The sequence below is a fragment of the Pezoporus wallicus genome, unplaced genomic scaffold (genome assembly GCF_028554395.1).
Source record: "Pezoporus wallicus isolate ANWC-B61680 ecotype Strahan unplaced genomic scaffold, APGP_CSIRO_Pwel_v1 contig_8188, whole genome shotgun sequence".
Taxonomy (NCBI): domain Eukaryota; kingdom Metazoa; phylum Chordata; class Aves; order Psittaciformes; family Psittacidae; genus Pezoporus; species Pezoporus wallicus.
The window spans coordinates 1,285,923-1,305,186 of NW_026640104.1; the positions used below are offsets into that span (position 1 = coordinate 1,285,923).

At 41.0% G+C, this 19,264-nt stretch overlaps 1 protein-coding gene across 2 annotated transcripts; it reads right to left on the bottom strand.

Moving 5' to 3' along the window:
- Positions 1-888: 888 nt before the first annotated feature.
- ACADSB (acyl-CoA dehydrogenase short/branched chain) lies at positions 889-17,435 on the bottom strand. Of its 2 annotated transcripts, XM_057417322.1 has the most exons (11): positions 17,378-17,435; positions 13,454-13,613; positions 12,413-12,513; positions 11,088-11,294; positions 10,482-10,652; positions 8,699-8,824; positions 8,009-8,101; positions 4,775-4,864; positions 3,157-3,294; positions 2,383-2,482; positions 889-1,507 (listed from the first exon to the last, which is right to left on the bottom strand). In XM_057417322.1, exons 1-11 carry the CDS (start codon positions 17,417-17,419, stop codon positions 1,437-1,439), a joined length of 1,299 nt encoding a protein of 432 aa, XP_057273305.1. In that variant the 5' UTR covers positions 17,420-17,435; the 3' UTR covers positions 889-1,436. The 2 variants fall into 2 exon arrangements, with proteins under 2 accessions (XP_057273305.1, XP_057273306.1); XM_057417323.1 differs by lacking the exons at positions 12,413-12,513; positions 17,378-17,435 and having other exon boundaries at positions 13,454-13,587.
- Positions 17,436-19,264: the final 1,829 nt, after the last annotated feature.

Consider the following 19,264-nt stretch of genomic DNA (forward strand, 5'->3'; position numbering starts at 1 on the left):
TGACCTTAAGATCATCCAGTTCCAACCCCCTTGCCATGGGCAGGGACACCTTTGAAGCTGACAGAAAGTAAGGAAAGTCTGTAATAGCGCTGTTCCTCTTCGCTTGTTTCTTTGTATAAGGCACTGCCATCTGCTTGTTTTACAAAACCACACTTGTTAAGTGTCATTTACCCCAGTTTTGCTCAAAAATCCTTCGGGACTCTCAGCCTGTAACACTGTAAACTCCACTCCAAGTGAATCATCAGTGACTGAGATTCTCCTAAGTCAGCCAAAACCACAAAACCAATCCTTCCCTCCCCAAAACACTTGAGGCAAATTGCCAATTACAGCAATTATAATGATTTTTCATATATTAAGCTTTCTATCTCTTGATTCTTAATGAGATCTCCAGCACTGGAGAGGTTTCTACTGTAAATAAAATGTCTGATTATAAAATAAACAGAGAGAAAAGCAAATACTTCCCCAAATCCCACTCTCTTTCTCTCAAAAGGAGAAAAACTTTGCCAGTGAACCACTAACTTCCATGAGCGAGTTTTCTAGGCTGCAAATTAACAGTCCCTCCCTAACCCCCAGAAGGGCTCTGAGGGTTAAAGTTTGTAAAATACATTGAACATGGAAAGGCCACTGTGAGGTAGTATCATAGCGCTCCCATTACCTAGCTTATATCTGTCTTTTTGCAGAACTACTAGAGCTTTTTTTACCCAATTTCACAAAGATTTCAACTCAACCTTTTCTGAAAGGAGAACTATAAATAGCCTCTTAGATTAAAACCCTTAACAGCTGAGAAAGCTGGAAAGAGAGGTAGATATTATCTACCTTTCAGTACTACAAATTGGGGCTGGAAGGGCTTAATTACCAAGATATACTTAAGAACACACTGAGGGCTACTATAAAAATTACTCCAATTACAGCAGCTCCACAGACATCACTCCACCTGGGAGAGAGGAAACTATCACTTCTATTTCTCTCTCTTCTCCATGCTAATAAAGGGCATCATGAACAAACAGCAGCTTCATACCCTGCAACAGTTCTGCTGTGTGTGTAGTGTCTTGTCTCCCAGATGGCTTAACAGAATCTTTCATACCAGGCAAGCCAAGGGTTTGGCGTCTTTTGTTTTCACTTTGAAGTCTCAAAGTGAAGATACACTGCAGGCATAACCTAAGGCAACCAGCCAGTGTGTTAGCTTAGAAGTCCCTCAGGCAGAAAGAAATACTTTTTAACCCACGATTTGGATATGAATGTGGAATTCACGATTCCAGATGAATTACACACTCGCTGCTCTGAAATGGGTTCATGGTTTTCCTTACGATTTCATCTGTGATCAGGTATTCCTATTTATGATGTTATTAATGATTTTTATGATTACAAACAAATGTGTAATTCACAATGAATGTTCAGAGAAACAACTCCGCTAGTAGTCCTGAGTCCTTCTGGTTTCAGTACTCCTTTGCTAAGCTTTTTGCAATGGTGCTCAACTGGATATTTGAAGTTCCTTCATATATTGTACCTGAAATCAGAAGAAAATATATTAGAAGACTATAAAACCACAGTGAGTATATGAAAGAGAGACCCAGATATTATTCTAACAGTTCATTTAAAACATTTACAATTACAAAGTAAAGATTTACTGAGCAAGTTCTAGAAACAAAATTATAATTATATTGTATATTTATAATACAATTTTTAAAACAATAATTATTTATATTCTAATATATAAATCATAGAATTATTTGGGTTGAAAGGGACCTTAAAGCTCATCTAGTTCCACTAGGGACACCTTCCACTAGATCAGGTTGCTCCAAGCCCTGTCCAACCTGGCCTTGAACACTGCCAGGGATGGGGCAGCCACAGCTTCTCTGGGCAACCTGCTTTTATTATATGCAGCAATTAAAGTACTCTTCTGCTGGTACCACATAATAACAAGACATTTTCCTGAAAAGCAATTCCTAAACAACCAACAAAATTAAGTATTTACAAATGCTATCAGCAATAAAACCAAAGGGTAATATAGTTAGAAATGGCAAAGTGTTAGGTCCCAGGATTATACTGGTAAACAAGGAAGTCTTGAAAATAAAACTCCACATAGATTCAGGGCTTAAAGCCAAAGAAGTTGTCATATTTTCTGAACTGTAATTTTCTTAATAGAATAGGACACAATGTGTGTGCCTGTATTTTACTGGTGTCTAATGAAACATTTTAGCCTTACGTACATACATATTTATTTATACCTAAACTTTTACCTTCTTATATCTGAGCCTTTGAATCAGTGTCGATTACAGACTCAAGGAAGAAATACCTTACAAAGAATAGCCAGTCATTCATCCTCCAAGTTGAGTACTACTAATGATGCAAGAAACACTTGTTTAAGAAACTATCACTCACCTATCTTGCAGTCACGGTAATACTTTTCTATTGGATAATTTTTTGTGAAGCCAACGCCACCCATCCATTCAATACATTTACTAGTTGTCAGTGTTGCAACCTATGAATATAGTTTCAGAGTTATAATTTCAGGATCCAACCTCATGCAGGTGGCAGTAAATTTTATCCTTTGTAGTTATTTAAAGTAGAAACAAACCAGCAATTAAAGCAGTCGCTTTACAGGGAAGAGCCAAATTAGAATAAAGCCAAATTAGAATAAAAATGACATTTTTCTGCATCAGAGGACATCAAGAACTCCCTAACCACTAGTGCAATAGTTCGTATGCTGCACTATGAAAAAGACTAGCAGCAGCAGCATGCAAGGCAGCAATTACAAAGAGGCAGAAGCAATCCAGTTTTAAGTCATATGAAGACTTGCAGTTGTGACCAGCAGAGTTGAAATGGCCACAAGTGAAGTCTCATAATGCCATTTCTCCATCCACAAAAAGAGAATTCTGGCAAAGTGCAATCTTTCTAGATGAGTGAAGATAATAATTCATTTTCTCTTTTAATGTTGTTGCTTGCTTGTCAAAATCTAGGGGTGTGAGCAGTTTATTCACAGGTGGTCTACTTTACATTCCGTACATGGACTGGGAATGAGAAGCAAGATAAAAAGTACATCCACAGATTGCACTGCAAATATGAATTAGAAGTTACACATCTATGATTCATCAACAGCTTAAGCTTTTAAACAGCGGGGAAATAAAGCCACAGAAGAAAGAAACTGCAAGTCACCTCAGCAGCGTAGTACTTGGCCATGCTTGCCTCCTTTATGAATGGCCTTCCTGTTTCTGCAAGACGGGCTGCGTTGTAGGTCAGCAACCTGGCTGCCTCCAACTGTGTGGCCACCTGAGCTATCTGGTGTTGCATCCCCTGTAATAAAGACACCACAAGTCAGACAGAACCAGGATCTAGTACTCAACTGGGATTTCTACCAAGAGCCATTCTTTTCACCAAGGAACATACCTATACTCTAATACAGAAATACAAGATCCAAATGGACTGGTAATTCCAAATTCCTCTGCATCTATTGATACTGAAGTTGGGAAAACCTCTTGGCCACCAAAGTCTTTTTAGGAACTGCACTCTCATTTTCTCCTTTTTGTTGTATTTTGTTGTATTCAGAAGTACTGGGGAATTCCCTGCCTGACTGGCTGGGCAGGAGCATTACCTGTTTGCACCCATGAATATCAGGGAAAGCTTCAGCCAAATCTCAATGTTGTCCTCAGCACTGCAGAGACATGGGTAGGTGAAAGCTGTATTTTCATTTTGCAGCTCTCTATGAGCACATTCATACATTAATAAGCCTAGATCCCTGATGATGTGAAAACAAATACCTCTCAAATAAAGTCGAGAACCAGCAGGCTGATAAATACTTCTTCCCATGTCCCATAGCCATGAGACAAAGAGTTAGGAGCAGCATAAAGAGGACATGACCAATGAATGGATTTGAAGGAAAGGAAAAAGGTGATGGAGCTCACATCTAAATAGTAGGTATTACAGAAAAATGGGTTTATTTAAGGAGCCCCTAACACTATTATGATTGAAAACGAACATTTACTAGTCTAACTTTTACCCAAAACACAATGAAATCTTTCATCTTATTAGAACATTAACACTGCACCCTAAAATCTGCAAAAATATATATGCAGGTCAAAATAACAAAATGATTTGGCAATTAGAAATTCCATTTTCCATTCAAAAGACGCAGTTCTGATCATTTCCTAGATCTCTGTGGGCGCTTCCTAAAACCTGTATGAATTGTGAGTAGTACTAATGTTCCTTCAGCCAAGATGTAGGTTTCTTTTAACAAGAAAATTACTATAGTAATTACAATTATATATCTTCCTTATTAAACTATACATCATTTTTGCAACGAAGAGTTCTTTTCGTTTTAAGACACAGGTATTATCATGAAAATGCCTTTATATAACACAGGAAATCTAATAATTCAATCAGTTTCCTCATCTTTTTATTATTTCTAGTGTCCAGAAAAAGGCCTTCCCCTACACCTCCTGAAAGGGTATCAAAACTAGGCACGCATTCAACATACTGTGATATTAAAATCAGAAGAGAAAGCTGCTCCATGTGTATTATTTTCCAAGGCTGTCAATATGCTATCAAGCACAAGGACTTATGCCAACAATGCTTTGAAGTTTTAAAGTATTTACATGGCACTGAACTGACACACTTTATGTGGCTCAGCTGAAATTCTTCTCAAATATTAAGGGGAGACATGACACGAGGTGGAGCACAACTTACACAAAACAGATTACTCATTTTACTGACTTCAACTACTGTGTTAACAACTACTCTCTTGGAGGACACTTCCCATGTGCTCATTAACAAGTACCTGGAAGTCGAATACACTTTTCCCAAACTGGACTCTCTCCTTTGTATAGGGAATTGTGTGGTCAAAACAGCCCTGTGCCAGTCCTAACATCTGTAAGAAATAAAGCATATGTTCAGGAAAGACTGGTTAACTGATTTTACCTAATTCAGGTGATAACATTTGATGTTCTTCTGGTCAGGCACTTTACCTCTGTAAAAAGCTTAGTACTCAGGAGAAAAGTATTCTTCATACCTAGGGATTGCTACAACTTCCACAAAGCCAAAACATAATGAAGGTTCTGTATAGAATCTCAAGAGCCAGAATTTTACAGCTGTTAGACCTACTGCGGTGAGTTATGACAAAAAATAAAGTCTGAGGAGTTAAGCCTACTCCACACTACTCCATTCCTGAAAGAAACTTTCTTACTATAGGAAAACATTTGTGAAAACATTATCTCTACTTTTTGAACAAAACTGTGGTTGCATAAATATTAAGTGTTTCTTGGAAAATTCTTAATTACACAGGAAAATGACTAACGAAAGTTCTATAGATCTACATTACAACATTAAAGGAAAAATAATGTGAAACATTATTCAAAGCTATCTGCATCATCAAAATAATTTCTCATTTTACAGAAGACACCGGACTGTCAGAATTAGCTATTTATTTCAGAAGTTAGAATATCAAGGTAGTGGAAGGAGAGAGAACATTTCTTCCAGCATTTTCTAGGAAAAAAACAACCTCAGAGAACAGTTTTAGAACACCCACTGTCTGTTCACACCTTGTTCACTCAGCAGGAAAGACAACAAAACACAAGTGGTACCTTGGAGAATAACATCTGGGAAAACTACACACCAACATTCATAAGGAAGTAACTCTCACCATAGAATGGTTTGGGTTGGAAAGGACCTTAAAGCTCATCCAGTTTCAACCCCCTGCCATGGGCAGGGATGCCTCACACTACACCATGTCACCCAAGGCTCTGTCCAGCCTGGCCTTGAACACTGCCAGGGATGGAGCATTTACAACTTTTCTGGGCAACCCATTCCAGTGCCTCAGCACCCTTACAGGGAAGAACTTCCTTATATCCAGCCTGAACTTCCCCTGTTTCAGACTGAACCCATCATCCCTATCACTCCAGTCCCTTATGAAGAGTCCCTCTCCATCATCTTTGTAGGCCCCCTTCAGACACTGGAAGCTGCTCTGAGGTCTCCATACAGCCTTCTCTTCTCCAGGCTGAACAGCACCAACTTTCTCAGCCTGTCTTTATAATCTGAATTTCCCCTGTTTCAGTTTGAACCCATCACTGTCACTGGAGTCTCCTAGTGTCTGATTTGTTAGCCTGAAGAAACATTATGAAAGTAAACTAGTTTTACGGTTTTTTAACTATCAGATTTTGAGAAGTGCTCTCCATTCCAAAAAAGATAGTAAAGAAAGGATCCTGCTTTTCATATATCTTGGGATATATAGCTATTAGTAAATAAGATCAGTTGGTTTTATTATGTAACTACTATCCGTCTGAATGCATTCTGTCTACCTAGTTTTATTCCTAGAAAAAAACAAAGATAGGAAATCAGATTAGGGGAAGCATCAAACAAAGGGAAAAAAGTTAAAAAAAGAGGGAAATTAAGGGCATGAAGAACTATCAAAAAGTGAGGGATATAGTAAAATTGGAATCTCATAAAACTTTTCTACTTCAAGACAGGGTATTATAATGTGGCAGTCAGCTGCCACACTCAGGAGCTTAGTCAAACTACTTTCAGTGATGTACAATACTGTACGGGTATTTTTGGATAGACCCACGTATTAAGCTGAAAGCCAAGGCCCCAAGAAGATAAAACCATGACCTTGCCTGGGTTCAGACATCTACACCTTCATCATTTAAGGTTCTAGAAAAAAAACCACAATATATAGGAAAATGGGGATCTGGGAAAAGAACATAAAGCAATGTTACTGTATCACCAGATTTGCTGCCTTCTGCTATAAACTCATATAGATGAACCAAGTATATCCACCTCAGTAGCTGTAACAATATATGGAGTTACCTTGCATTCACCTTTTCACAGCCACAATTACATTTTATAAGATGTTAATTACCTTCTAAAACTATTTCTACTGCCAAACTATATTCAATTCTACAGGGCTTTAGAACTGCTGTTCTTGTCCGTTCAAGTGTACTTCTCTTAATTTGAGAGGTGCCAAGAAAGTAGTAACTTAAGATATAACAACTACCTGACCTTAACTTTTAGTTAGGTTGTAAATGTAACTTGGAGTAATTAAGCGTAAAATAAGGCCATTTATTTTACTGCCAGAACCTTTATATTATTTATACCCCTGGTTTTTAAATGCCGTATCAAACTAAGTTTAATCACAGATAAGCTTTATAAATGATGGAAAAGCCAACCCATTTAGCAGCATAGTATACTCCCACGTGGAAAGTCTAAATTTCATGAGGAACACTCCTGGTCTGTCTGTAAACTAGGGCAAAAGATAAGGGAGACTGGTAGCACAGACATATTATATCCTATACAACACAGCTACATCCACAACACAGTAGAAACAGAGAAAGCATTACTTTCAGAAGTAAGCTAAAAACATAAATACTTGTCCTATGTCATTTTATTATAGGGCTGAACCTGATTTCCATGGAAATCAGCAGTAATCTGAGACCCAAACTGAGTTTACAACAAAAAACATTTTAAACTCCAAGGTCAGTAAATATTTCCCCCTAAGATGCCATAATGTGCAAGTTTCAAATACAATGAACTAGGATACCTCTGCTATAAAGAAAAGTATTTATTTTAAAAATAAGTAGACTTTTAAAAAGAAGTTGTTGGGAAAACATCATATAGAATAAAGTCACATTTGGTAATCCTACATAAGCCCAGTTGGAAGCATTAATATTACACATCTCAGTGAGTAATATTTTCTAATGGGAGTTTTCTTTGTAAAATAGATTTGCATAATGAAAGATGTTGCTCTACCTCAGAAGCAATACGTTAACCCTCAAAGACAAACTAACTGCTATTTAATGTTTTCTAAATCTATTGCTTATGTCACCAAAGGAGAATTTTACCATTTACAGTTGTTTCAGTATTTGACTGTAACTTAGCTACAGGAACAGTGACATCTAGTGGCAACTGAGGTTTTAATATAGTATTTTCTAAATAGTTTCTTCTTGTTAGCTTTAGGTATTTTGTAAATCTCAATCCAGTTCTGTACTGGCTGTATTCAGTATTAAACAGAATTACCCACCTGTGCAGCAATACCTATTCTGCCAGTGTTTAGCATTCCAATTGCATACTTATAGCCTTGTCCAACCTGCCCCAGGATATTGGTCTCAGGAACCTGAAAAAATAAAATACCACCGTTATTCCTGTTCTATTCTGCTTTGCAGCTTCTAGTAGAAAGGTTCAGAGGTGAATCAGTCTACAAGGTTTATTTAATAGTCCTCCCCAGTGAAACATAAAACATTAACTATAAACCCCTAACTATTCTATGATTCTAAATTAGTCATTTGATTCTAGAATATCTGATTAGAACGTTTCCTCATGTGGTTATCATCGAATCACAGAACAGTTAGGGTTGGAAAGGACCTTAAGATCATCTAGTCCCAACCCTCCTGCCATAGGCAGGGACACCTCACCACAGACCATACTGCCCAAGACTGTCCAACACAGCTTTAAACACTGCCAGGGATGGGGCATTTACCACTTTTTTTAGCAATTATAAACCGGTGTTTGAGAAAAACTGTATTAAAACTTAAGTAAACCAACCTCCCTCAAGACTTCTGTGAAAGAACAGGGAGGAAAAAGTTAAAATATGCCAATTAACCAGTATGTCTGAGGAAAAAATATAATTAGGGGACTTAGTTAACATCCTTATATGTGGTCAAGTTCCAATTACATGCAAATTATGCTGCAATAGCTAAACAACCTACAATACCTTAACGTTTTCAAACGTTACTGGACAGGTAGAAGACGCTCTGATTCCAAGCTTGTCCTCCTTCTTCCCCACATGTAGCCCCTCTGTGTCACGATCTACTATGAAGCATGTAATTCCCCTGTATCCCTAGGATGAATTAAAAAGTAATTAAGATCTGCTTTCTTTTTATACTAATTGTGCTGGTTTTGGTTGTGTGGTGCTTAGTAGGTTAAACTGTGACACTAATATCACCAAATGGTATCAAAACATCTCATTCCAATACGGAAATTTTACACATGCTTAATACTATATTACCAAATAAAACACTGGTACCATCATTTGATCCCTCTATGCCTGCTAACTATGGTTTACATAGGCCAGGGATGCCTTTCTATTAAAATATTCCATGTGGAAAACATGATCAGAAGAACCTCGTAAGTTCTCTTGAGGATAGAAGGAACTGGTTTTATGTAAATGAAACAAATAGGACTCTTATGTCTGTCTATACTGGAAATCACTGGGAAAGCAAGTTATTGCTGTGCAGTGAAGTCAGTCCTTGCCATCAGAACATATGTCACAAACAGTGGGTTGTAAGAAGACATTGGGTATCTTTACTGTGAAGTGGTCAATCAAATAATGGCTCTAAACCCATAGAATCCTAGAATGGTTTGTGTCAGAAGGGACCTTAAAGCTCACTCAGTTCCGACCCCTGCCACGGGCAGGGACATCTTCCACTAGAGCAGCTTGCTCCAAGCCCCTGTGTCCAACCTGGCCTTGAACACTGCCAGGGATGGGGCAGCCACAGCTTCTCTGGGCACCCTGTGCCAGGGCCTCAGCACCCTCACAGGGAAGAGCTTCTGCCTAAGAGCTCATCTCAGTCTCCCCTCTGGCAGGTTAAAGCCATTCCCCTTGGCCTGTCCCTACAGGCCCTTGTAAAAAGTCTTTCTCCAGGTTTCCTGCAGCCCCTTTAGGCACTGGAGCTGCTCTCAGGTCTCCCCTTCAGGAGCCTTCTCTTCTCCAGGCTGCCCCAGCCCAGCTCTCTCAGCCTGGCTCCAGAGCAGAGCTGCTCCAGCCCTTGCAGCATCTCCATGGCCTCCTTTGGACTTGCTCCAACAGCTCCATGTCCCTCTTGTGTTCAGTACAATGAAAGAAAGACCCTTCTTCTTACTTAGTCAAAACAGGAAATTTAATATAAAAAATAAATATATTTAAGTTAAAATTTTAAGAAAGAGATACTGAAAGAAGTTAAATAATAACTAAAAGTTTTAAATAACTTAGATTTATATTTTATTATTACTCTACTCTACTGGTATAGTTCAGTAGTTGACTTTCCTGAATCTACGACCTACATCCAAATTGGTGGCAGAACTTGAAATGTGTATATTCAGCTTTGTTTTTTTTACCTGAACACTCCTTTCTGTAGTATATCCTTGTTAGGTTTCCAGTGCATGTAGCCTAAGCTCTCTTTTGCCTTTAATAACAGCAACTTGTCAGTTAAGTCAGAAGCACTGGAAAGACACAGACTATCTGTTGTTCTTCCCTTACTCAGAATAATCCCAATGCACGCTGTGCTCTTCATCTAAGCAATTATGTTCCTGACATTTTTATTTTCCCTGGTGGGACGAATTTATTAAATTGCTCAGCAAGTTTTCAAGTTTCGTTGGAAAACATTTTTAAAGGTTTGCTGTCAGCCAGCAAAAGGTGCAAGGAATATTAACCTTTACCATCGGATTATTAATATCAAATCCCTAGTTTCATATATCATGAGCTGTCACCGAAATGTGACTATTCTTTAGCAACTTACTAAGGATGGATCTGTATTTGCCATCACGAAGAAAACTCCTGCATGTTCTGCTAAACTAATCCACATCTTTGAGCCATTGATGACGTAGTAGTCTCCTCTTTTTTCAGCCCGAGTCTTCAAAGAGAAAGCATCACTGCCAGATCCAGCCTCCGAAAGGCAGAAACTGCCTATCTGTCAAGGGAAAAAGTAGTCTTAGTTTTTACTGAACATATAGGTACATGTCTGCAATTAAAATAGTTATGAACAAGCACAAGTCTCTTAAATTCAAACATTTTAACCTACTGCATCAAAGTAATTAAGTTTCAGATATGGAGATTAAGAATAGAAACGCTATGTAATTACACATCTCTCAAAGTCAACTGCTTTAACATTCTTTTCCACAGTAAATTAAATTTTAATGAAACTAGTAACTGCCTTTCCACTTTTACCTCTCAGCTACTGGTGACAGGATGTATCTATAGCACCACAGATCTCAGTTCTACCCAGTGCTTCAAAGCTCACACATAAAGATTATTTTCCAATGCTGCTGTCACTGAAAGAAAAAGCCCCACTAATATCCCTGTCAAGAACCATATTCCAGTTCAGTAAAGTGAGACTTTGACTCACCGTATCTTTAGCCACTCTGGGCAAGTAAGTTCTTTTTTGTTCTTCTGTTCCATATGTGGTAAACAACTTATTTGTTAGTGTATTTTGGAGTTCACATAGAAGAGATACAGCTGGGTCGACTTTGGCTAATTCTTCCACCACCAATATGATGGAAAAAAATGAAGCTCCAGTTCCTCCATATTCTTCCCCAAGCTCAATACTCATCAGCTGAAATAGAAAAGATGCAAATAAATTAATCTTAGTTCCTGTCAGCAACTTGTTAGTCCAACCTGATACTTAATGTATTAAAATAACAGACACAGAATGTATTTCCAGATCTTTCTCCAGATAACTGTTTTCCTTCAATACCCTTAACAAACTAACAATTCCTCACAGAATCATAGAACCATTTAGGCTGGAAAAGACCTTTAAGATCATCGAGTTCAACTGTTAACTCAGCATGGCCGAGTCCACCACTAAACCATGTCCCTAAGTGCCACATCTACACATCTTTTAAACACCTCCAGCCACAGTGACTCAACCACTTCCCTGGGCAGCCTGTTCCAGTGCTTGTCAACCCTTTGAGGAAAGAAATGTTTCCTAATATCCAGTCTCAACCTTCCTTTGTGCAACTTGAGGCTGTTTTCTCTTGTTCTATTGCTCATTACTTGGGAGAAGAGACAGACCCCACCTCACTACAACCTCCTTGCAGGTAGCTGCAGAGAACAAGGAGGTCCCCCCTGAGCCTTCTCTTCTCCAGACTGGACCCCCCAGGTCCCTCAGTCATTCCCCATCACACCTGTGCTCCAGACCCTTCACCAGCTCCACTGCCCTTCTATGGACTTGCTTTAGCACCTCAATGTCTCTCTTGCAGTGAGAGGCCGGATGGCAGAAAAAGCTAAAATTGGATCCAGGAACGAACACCAAGGTTTCTGCAACACAAATCCTTGTGGTTGGCCAGTAAAGGCATGGAGGACTCCTGATACTCCAGCAAAACTTATCAGAGTCATGGCAGTTCAAGCACTCTACACAATTATGTTTATCCAATTGAAAAAACAAAACAAAACAAAAAGGCACGGGGGGGGGGAAACAAGGAACTAAAAGGTAAGGCAAACAATGGTGTGGGAGAGGGAGGCATGGAAAGAACACTACAGTAAAAGATGGAGAGTGCTTAAAAATTGAGAGAAAGTTGCCTTGCTGTTGATAAATCTAGCATTTTTAATGATGCACTGGTTAATTTGAATTATATCTCTCAAACTTTTAATCTAAAAATCTGACAAGTGCACAGCTAGAGATTCCTAAAATCACCACCTTCTGAATAAAGGATTAAGTAAAAGCATGCAGACCCCTTGTTCAAACAATCCTTGTATTACAGAGTCTTCCATTTTTGAATTCTCATCCATTTTCTGTACCAAAGGTGCAACTCGTTCCTGAGCAAACTTTGTCACTGTAATGAAGAGAATAAAGCAAGCATGTAAGTATTCCAACAGTCTCCTTAAAGATCAGTATCACAGTAACGTGGTACTTTGGGCAGGTTATGCATATATCCCCTGACTCTTCCAGACAAGTGAATAAAAGGACAGAAAGTCGCCCAACTGAAACAAGGTGATGTGCTATAAGGTTCAATTATAACTCTTTTCTGTGCTAAGCTACAACTCTCTAAACGGAAACATCCTATAAATCCAAGAACTTTGAAAGCATCTCAGCAACATTTATGCAACACTGGGTCACTGAAAAAAAATACAGAAAATAATTCAAATACATCCCTTACTTGGTTAGCCGTATCCTATTTCTTTATAAATTAAACCTGCAGTTTAGGAAGATGGTCTCAGGCTTTAACGTGTGTTATTATGTGTGCACAAAATCCTGTGAGACTATTTCTGTTTAACTGGAGCCTTTTACAAGCTCCCTCTTGGATGTGCAGGTTCTTATCCTTTCACGTTTGCTTTGAGGATCCCTTCTGAAACACTATCATCTTCGTGCAGGACTGGCTGCATTATAGACACATCACATCCATCACCATTCTGGATATACTGGAAAGGTCTGAAAACCAACTGGAGCAGTTACCTATAGCTGACCTAAACATTTCAGAAGCAGCATGAGTCAGAGCCAGGCAACTTCACTTTTGTGACAGCAACAGTTTTAACCACTTACTATTTATTTATTTATGTAACCTCACTGTGGTACATGGAACTGTGCTATGGTAACATGGAAAAAGAACACTACACTTCTCTCTTGTGAGCTAAATCACTTATAAAATTAAGCACAACCCCCTCCCCCCCCCCCAATCTCAATATTTACCTAGAATTAAACAATGAATTTTTAAAGCTAAGATTCCCCTTCCAATTAAGACATCTCTGAATTTTAACTGCACAGACAATAGGTACCCATATTTTTCAGCATTGTCTCCTCTTCAGTGAATGTCTGAAGTGGAGCACAGACAACTCCATCACTGGCTAGATTTGGCATGGGTTCAGATCTGGAGGATCGAAAGGCACATGGAGAAGCCCTCCAAGGAGCCAAGTACACTGGCATATTTCTTTTCAGCTGTTGACAATAAACACAGAACATGCAAACAGTTACTAGAACTTGTATTTGTGTACACACAGCAATACACCATTTTATTCAGTGTTTTGATTCAGTAAATGATGAGGAACTATCATTTACATTCAATGTCTAGTTTGAAAGTTTTTGAGATGATACAAACCTCCCCACTCCCAGTGCCCTAAGAGAAAATATCCTTTAATTACTCTCCTTTTAACCTCAAACAGTTTTCTTCGTGGAAGTTTGCTAACATAATCCTATTCTACAACGGATTTACAGACATTAATTTTAGTCAATATACTGTATATATACAAGCACACTGATAATAGTATTTATTTTTATAGATGATTTTCCAAGTCTGTTGCAATATTCATAGTACTAAGTGTATGTTTTGATAGATTTAGTATCTTCATTAATAAACAGGGTAAGAGTAAATGTGAAATAGACTTACAAATGGTTTTTACAGAAGGCCAGTCAACTTTAATGATAAACTGAGCTTTTGATCTCAAAGGGGGCATGACAGAAACATGGCTTTACTCTCATAGGTCCCCAAACCCCATTTATGCTGTGGCTAGCATCTACAGATCAGATCTTCGCCACAGACTTCTGTCACTTCTGCTATGTCAGTCTAAAGTGTGGATATATTAATGTCTTACCAAGACAACTGCTGACAGAAACTCCCAGTAGAGACATAGCTGTGCCATAAAAATAATGTATATGTGAACATATGCCTGCTAACACACATTTTTGCCAGCACACATTCTTAACCCCACAGTGAGCAGACCGACAGAGTGTGCTGTAACCAGACTGCTATTCAGCTCTCTGATCGCAAGACAATATCGCAATGCACATTGATAGCAGCATTCCTCAAAAACCAGCAGAAACTTTGGGGTCAGGAAGTAAAAATTCCTTTGATCCTTCTAATAATTCACTCTCTTTTATGTTGGCTTTCAACGCTTGTCATCTCCCTGGCTGAAGAACTGATGCAAAGCAGATCTACAGACTCCTGTCTGATGTGTAAGTCTATTATAGTAAGGAAACTCCAACTAGTCATGCTTGACAACTAAAACCAGCAAGAAGTGGTAATACAGAAAACAAATATTTCTGTGAACATTCAATGTTTGTTCACATTCAACACCCCATGTCACATATACTGACTAGTGGGGCTGATTCACGAATACAAAGTTTGGATGATCAGCAAGAGCTGCAACACTTTCATATTAAGATTCTGTTATTGGAGTTAGGTCTTCGCAGAAAACAAAGAGTTGACTTGATAGAAATGAAATTCAAAGCAACTGTGTTCCAGAAGTTGTCAGTCAGGAGTGGATTATTTAGAATCCTAGAATCATTTGTGTTGGAAGGGACCTTAAAGCTCATCCAGTTCCAAGCCCTGCCACAGGCAGGAACACCTTCCATTAGAACAGGCTGCTCCAAGCCCCGTCCAGCCTTGCCGTGAACACTGCCAGGGATGGGGCAGCCACAGCTTCTCTGGGCACCCTGTGCCAGCACCTCAGCACCCTCACAGGGAAGAGCTTCTGCCTAAGAGCTCATCTCAGTCTCCCCTCTGGCAGGTTAAAGCCATTCCCCTTGGCCTGTCCCTACAGGCCCTTGTAAAAAGTCTTTCTCCAGCTTTCCTGCAGCCCCTTTAGGCACTGGAGCTGCTCTCAGGTCTCCCCTTCAGGAGCCTTCTCTTCTCCAGGCTGCCCCAGCCCAGCTCTCTCAGCCTGGCTCCAGAGCAGAGCTGCTCCAGCCCTCGCAGCATCTCTGTGGCCTCCTCTGGGCTCACTCCAACAGCTCCACGTCCATGCATTTGACCATGAGAGGCCTTAAGCATAAATTAAGCAAATAACAAGGATGTTAGCTGTCAATACTCTCAATACGGAATAACAGCTAGGATTGTTCTGATCCTTTTGTTCGAAGCTGATAAGCCTCCACAGAAATATGAAAGGATGACTCAAGGATGAGCTGACTTAGAGGATGAAGTCAAAAAGCAGACACCAGGGTAACAGGGACAACAGAGGGACACTGACCACCTGGATGACCTTAAGGAAACCCAGCTGTGGAATCAGGCATGTGCTCACTAAACTATGCCCATCATTATCATAGTAACAGCTCTCTATGCTGCTTTGCACCCAGAAGAACGTGAACATGAAAGTGCAGGGCTCAGGTCAGAGCTCCCACCAGCAACAATACCCTGGGTGAAGAGGACCAATGAGATGTTGCTGGATCCATGGGTGGTGATGCTTCTCCCTCTCCCTTTCTCCTTCTTTTCTTCTCCTCTTCTCTCTTTTTCATTTAATATTGACTAGATCAAAGTAAAAACACATGGCATGGGACTCTCTGATCCAGTTAAAATAATCATTGGTGAGTTATATCTAACCACATGCCTTGTATTTTGTATTAATACATCATAAAACTGATTGGCTGGTGTTATTTCACCTTAATTCAGTGCAAGTGTATCACGAACTTGGTTGTTGGTCCCAAGGGGAGGGAGGTCATCCTAAACTACTCCTTTTGGGTAGTGACATAGGGTCACTCAACACCTAGGAGTGCAAACATTCACCTGTTTAAGTCGTAGAGGACTACAAATCTCACATACATCCTGCTTCTTCCACTCCTTTATTTCCAAACACAAAGAAAAGAACATTTTTCCTTCATGATGGCATAACCAAAGACACCTCACTGAGAATATTTCACCAGCACTGACCAAGAGCTGTAGGGAAAATGCCTTCTTGAGAATACAAACCTATTTGGAAAGCTGTGAGGAGGTGAGCTCAGCAGGCAACAAGCCAGTACTGTTGAAGCAACAACTGGCAGTAAACTGGGATTACCTCTACTTCTGTTTGATGGCACCTGACACTAAGATGTGGGATTATCGTGGGTGAACACATCACTAGATCAATGCAGAGGACTCTGCTCCAGGCAAAGTTAGAAGTACAAACCTTGCAGACCACAACACCACCACCACTCCCACATAGAGCAGCAACCCATGCGTATGCCAGAGTTACAGCATAGCACAGAAATGGTGATTTCAACATTTAGATTTAAATTTTAATTTAGATTTTATTATTCTTTACACTTTTATTCCTACAATTCATAGAATATTCACAGACTGGTTTGGGTTGGAAGGGACCTTAAAGCTCATCCAGTTCCAACCCCTGCCACGGGCAGGGACACCTTCCACTGGAGCAGCTTGCTCCAAGCCCTGTCCAACCTGGCCTTCTTTCTTTGATGACTTTCATTCCTCTATCTCGCTTCCTGACAGCCCTTATTCCTCAGCAGAGAAGTCGCACCACAGCAAACTTGCCTGCTCTCATTTATGGGTCAGTTTTCTGTATTTCAGTCATCACAACACCACAACACTCTGCCATATGGCCTGAAATACAGCTCTCCAGCACGTTCCTTCCCTCTGCACAGTAAAAGCGCAGACCCAGCGTTTTTTTCTTGTTCCCTTTGCCTTAGATTACCCCTGCAGTACCACAACCCTGTTTAGATCAGGGGACACCAAAGCACCTCTGCTGTCACCTCACAGACACCCCAGCCGCGGGCTGCTCCCCCCACCACACCATTTCACGAGGCCTTTTCTTAACGCAGAGTTACCCCACAGCCCCTGTCCAGCGCAAGACAGGGAGAAAAGCGCTTTACACACGCACCCTCACCCCTGCACAGCTCCCGGAGCCACTCTCACCCTTAGCGGCCTGCAGGCTAACGCAGCTCCCCTTCCCCGGTCCCGTCACACCCCCGCTGCCCTCAAACACCCGCTTCACCTTCGCGCATCCCCTCAGCCAACCTCCCGCCGCCGCCGCCATATTGTTTCCGCCTCCCGCCCCCAACCACACCACGACCACCGACCCGCCCCCCCCTCCCCACCTCCCCACGTGCGCGCGCAGCCCGGCGGGCCACGCCCCCCCCCGACAAGGTCTCGCGAGGTTACGGTGGGCCGGGCACAGCTGCCGAAGGCACAACAAACATGGCGGCGGTCGCGGTGGTGAGTAGCGTTCATCTCTTCTCCTCCTCATGCTCGGGGTCCCCTCGTTGTCGTCCAGCTTTGAGGCCGGGTGGAGGGGATGCGGCTGCTCTCCGCTCGCTGTGTGGAGCGGGCAAGCAAGCAAGCAGACAGGCAGAGCGGTGCTCCTTCACCAGGAGCGGGGGCCGAGGTCCACCGGTGTAGCCCCTCGGTGTAGCCCCTCAGCGTCTCCCTTGTGTGGGAGCCGGGTTTAAGTGGAGGACTCCCGTGGCCGTGTCGCTTCCTGCCCCAGTGTGGAGGCGACTGTGGGTCGGAGGAGGGTGGAGGACGCGCAGAGTTGCTGTTGCACCGTGAGGTGTGGATCGGGGGCGGTGGAGCGAGCCGCTGTCTGCGGCGGCTACTGTGGCGGGTGGCGGGGCTCGGCCGGCGCTGCGATGGGGGTGGAAATAGGTGATCTTAAAGTACTTTCCAACCCAAAGCGTTCTGTGATTCTCCTTCCCACGCGTAAAAGTCCTTCAGAAGGAGAAGAGAGGGCTTGGAGAGAGGCTGGGATCCTTCCCCCTTCCTTATTTTATCTCTAAATCTTTTCCTCTGGAAAAGATGAGGCTGAGGCAGAGAATTCCCCCTTAATTCCTTTCAAGAAAACAGGGTACATGTTCTCATAGTCATTTGATTCTCTTATAGTTACACTGGTATAGGAGCAGGGAGGGCTTGGAAAGAGCCTGGGAGCTTACCTCCTTTAGTTTTAAATCATTTACTCTGGAAGAGATGAGGCTGAGGTAGAGAATCCCCCCCCTTAATTCCATAAAGGAAACCAGGATGCATGTGCTCATAGTCATATTATTTTAGTCTCGTAATTACGCAGTATGAGATCTTGCTGTGTGTGTTAAACCACTGGTTTTATGCGTCTGAGTTATTTTCTTTAGCAGAATTCTTCAGGCAAAATACTTACACCACCTTTCATCCTTCTGGTGCTTCGGAGCCAATAATCTTAGTACAGATCATCACTGTAACTAGTGTTAGACTAGTACCTGAGTGGACGGTGAGTAACTGGTGTGCCACCCGTCAGTGTGTAAAGCTGGAGAAGGTGCAGTTTTGTCTGCGAAGATGATGTTCTGTGTTAGCAGGACCTGAGGAGCACGTGGCATGATCAGCCCTGTTGGAGTGCGCGAAACACGAGCTGGTGTGCTCAGGTTGCTGATAGTGAGAATTGCATTTATTAGGTTGCAGTAGTGGCAGAGCGAGTGTCTGATCTGTATCATTCATTCCTGAAAAGGAGAACTGCTGGTTGGATAGCCATAAGAAATACCACCTAAAATCACAAAGGGTTCTTTTGTGCATGTGTATAGAGGTTTGAGGCGGTGCTGAATGGCAGCAATTTACCTACGTTGATATAAGAAAAAAGGATGAATGTTTTCAAATTAAATTGATGAGGTGAAGAAAGGAAGTTTGATGGAGTTGATAACCAAAATAATGTCTTTTCCTCAATCAGTTTTTTTTTCTTTGTGTAATTTTCTTCTAAAATTCAGTGTAAGGATACAGTTAATTGTATTAAAGTGTGTTTTTTGCCCCCAGTACGAAGGGATATGTAGAGTCTTTTTGTGAAAGACCTTTAACATTGTTTCATGTTGAAACATTCTACATTTAAAATGATGATTTAACTTTAAATGGTTATTTCTTACTATTC

Excerpts from the sequence above, each read along its gene's own strand:
- ACADSB (XM_057417322.1), bottom strand. The coding sequence starts at position 17,419 with ATGGCGGCGGCGGCGGGAGGTTGGCTGAGGGGATGCGCGAAG. Across the intron at positions 3,295-4,774 it reads AAAGTGTATTCGACTTCCAG|GGGATGCAACACCAGATAGC; the intron begins GTACTTGTTAAT and ends TCTTTATTACAG. Across the intron at positions 1,508-2,382 it reads TTACCGTGACTGCAAGATAG|GTACAATATATGAAGGAACT; the intron begins GTGAGTGATAGT and ends TTCTGATTTCAG.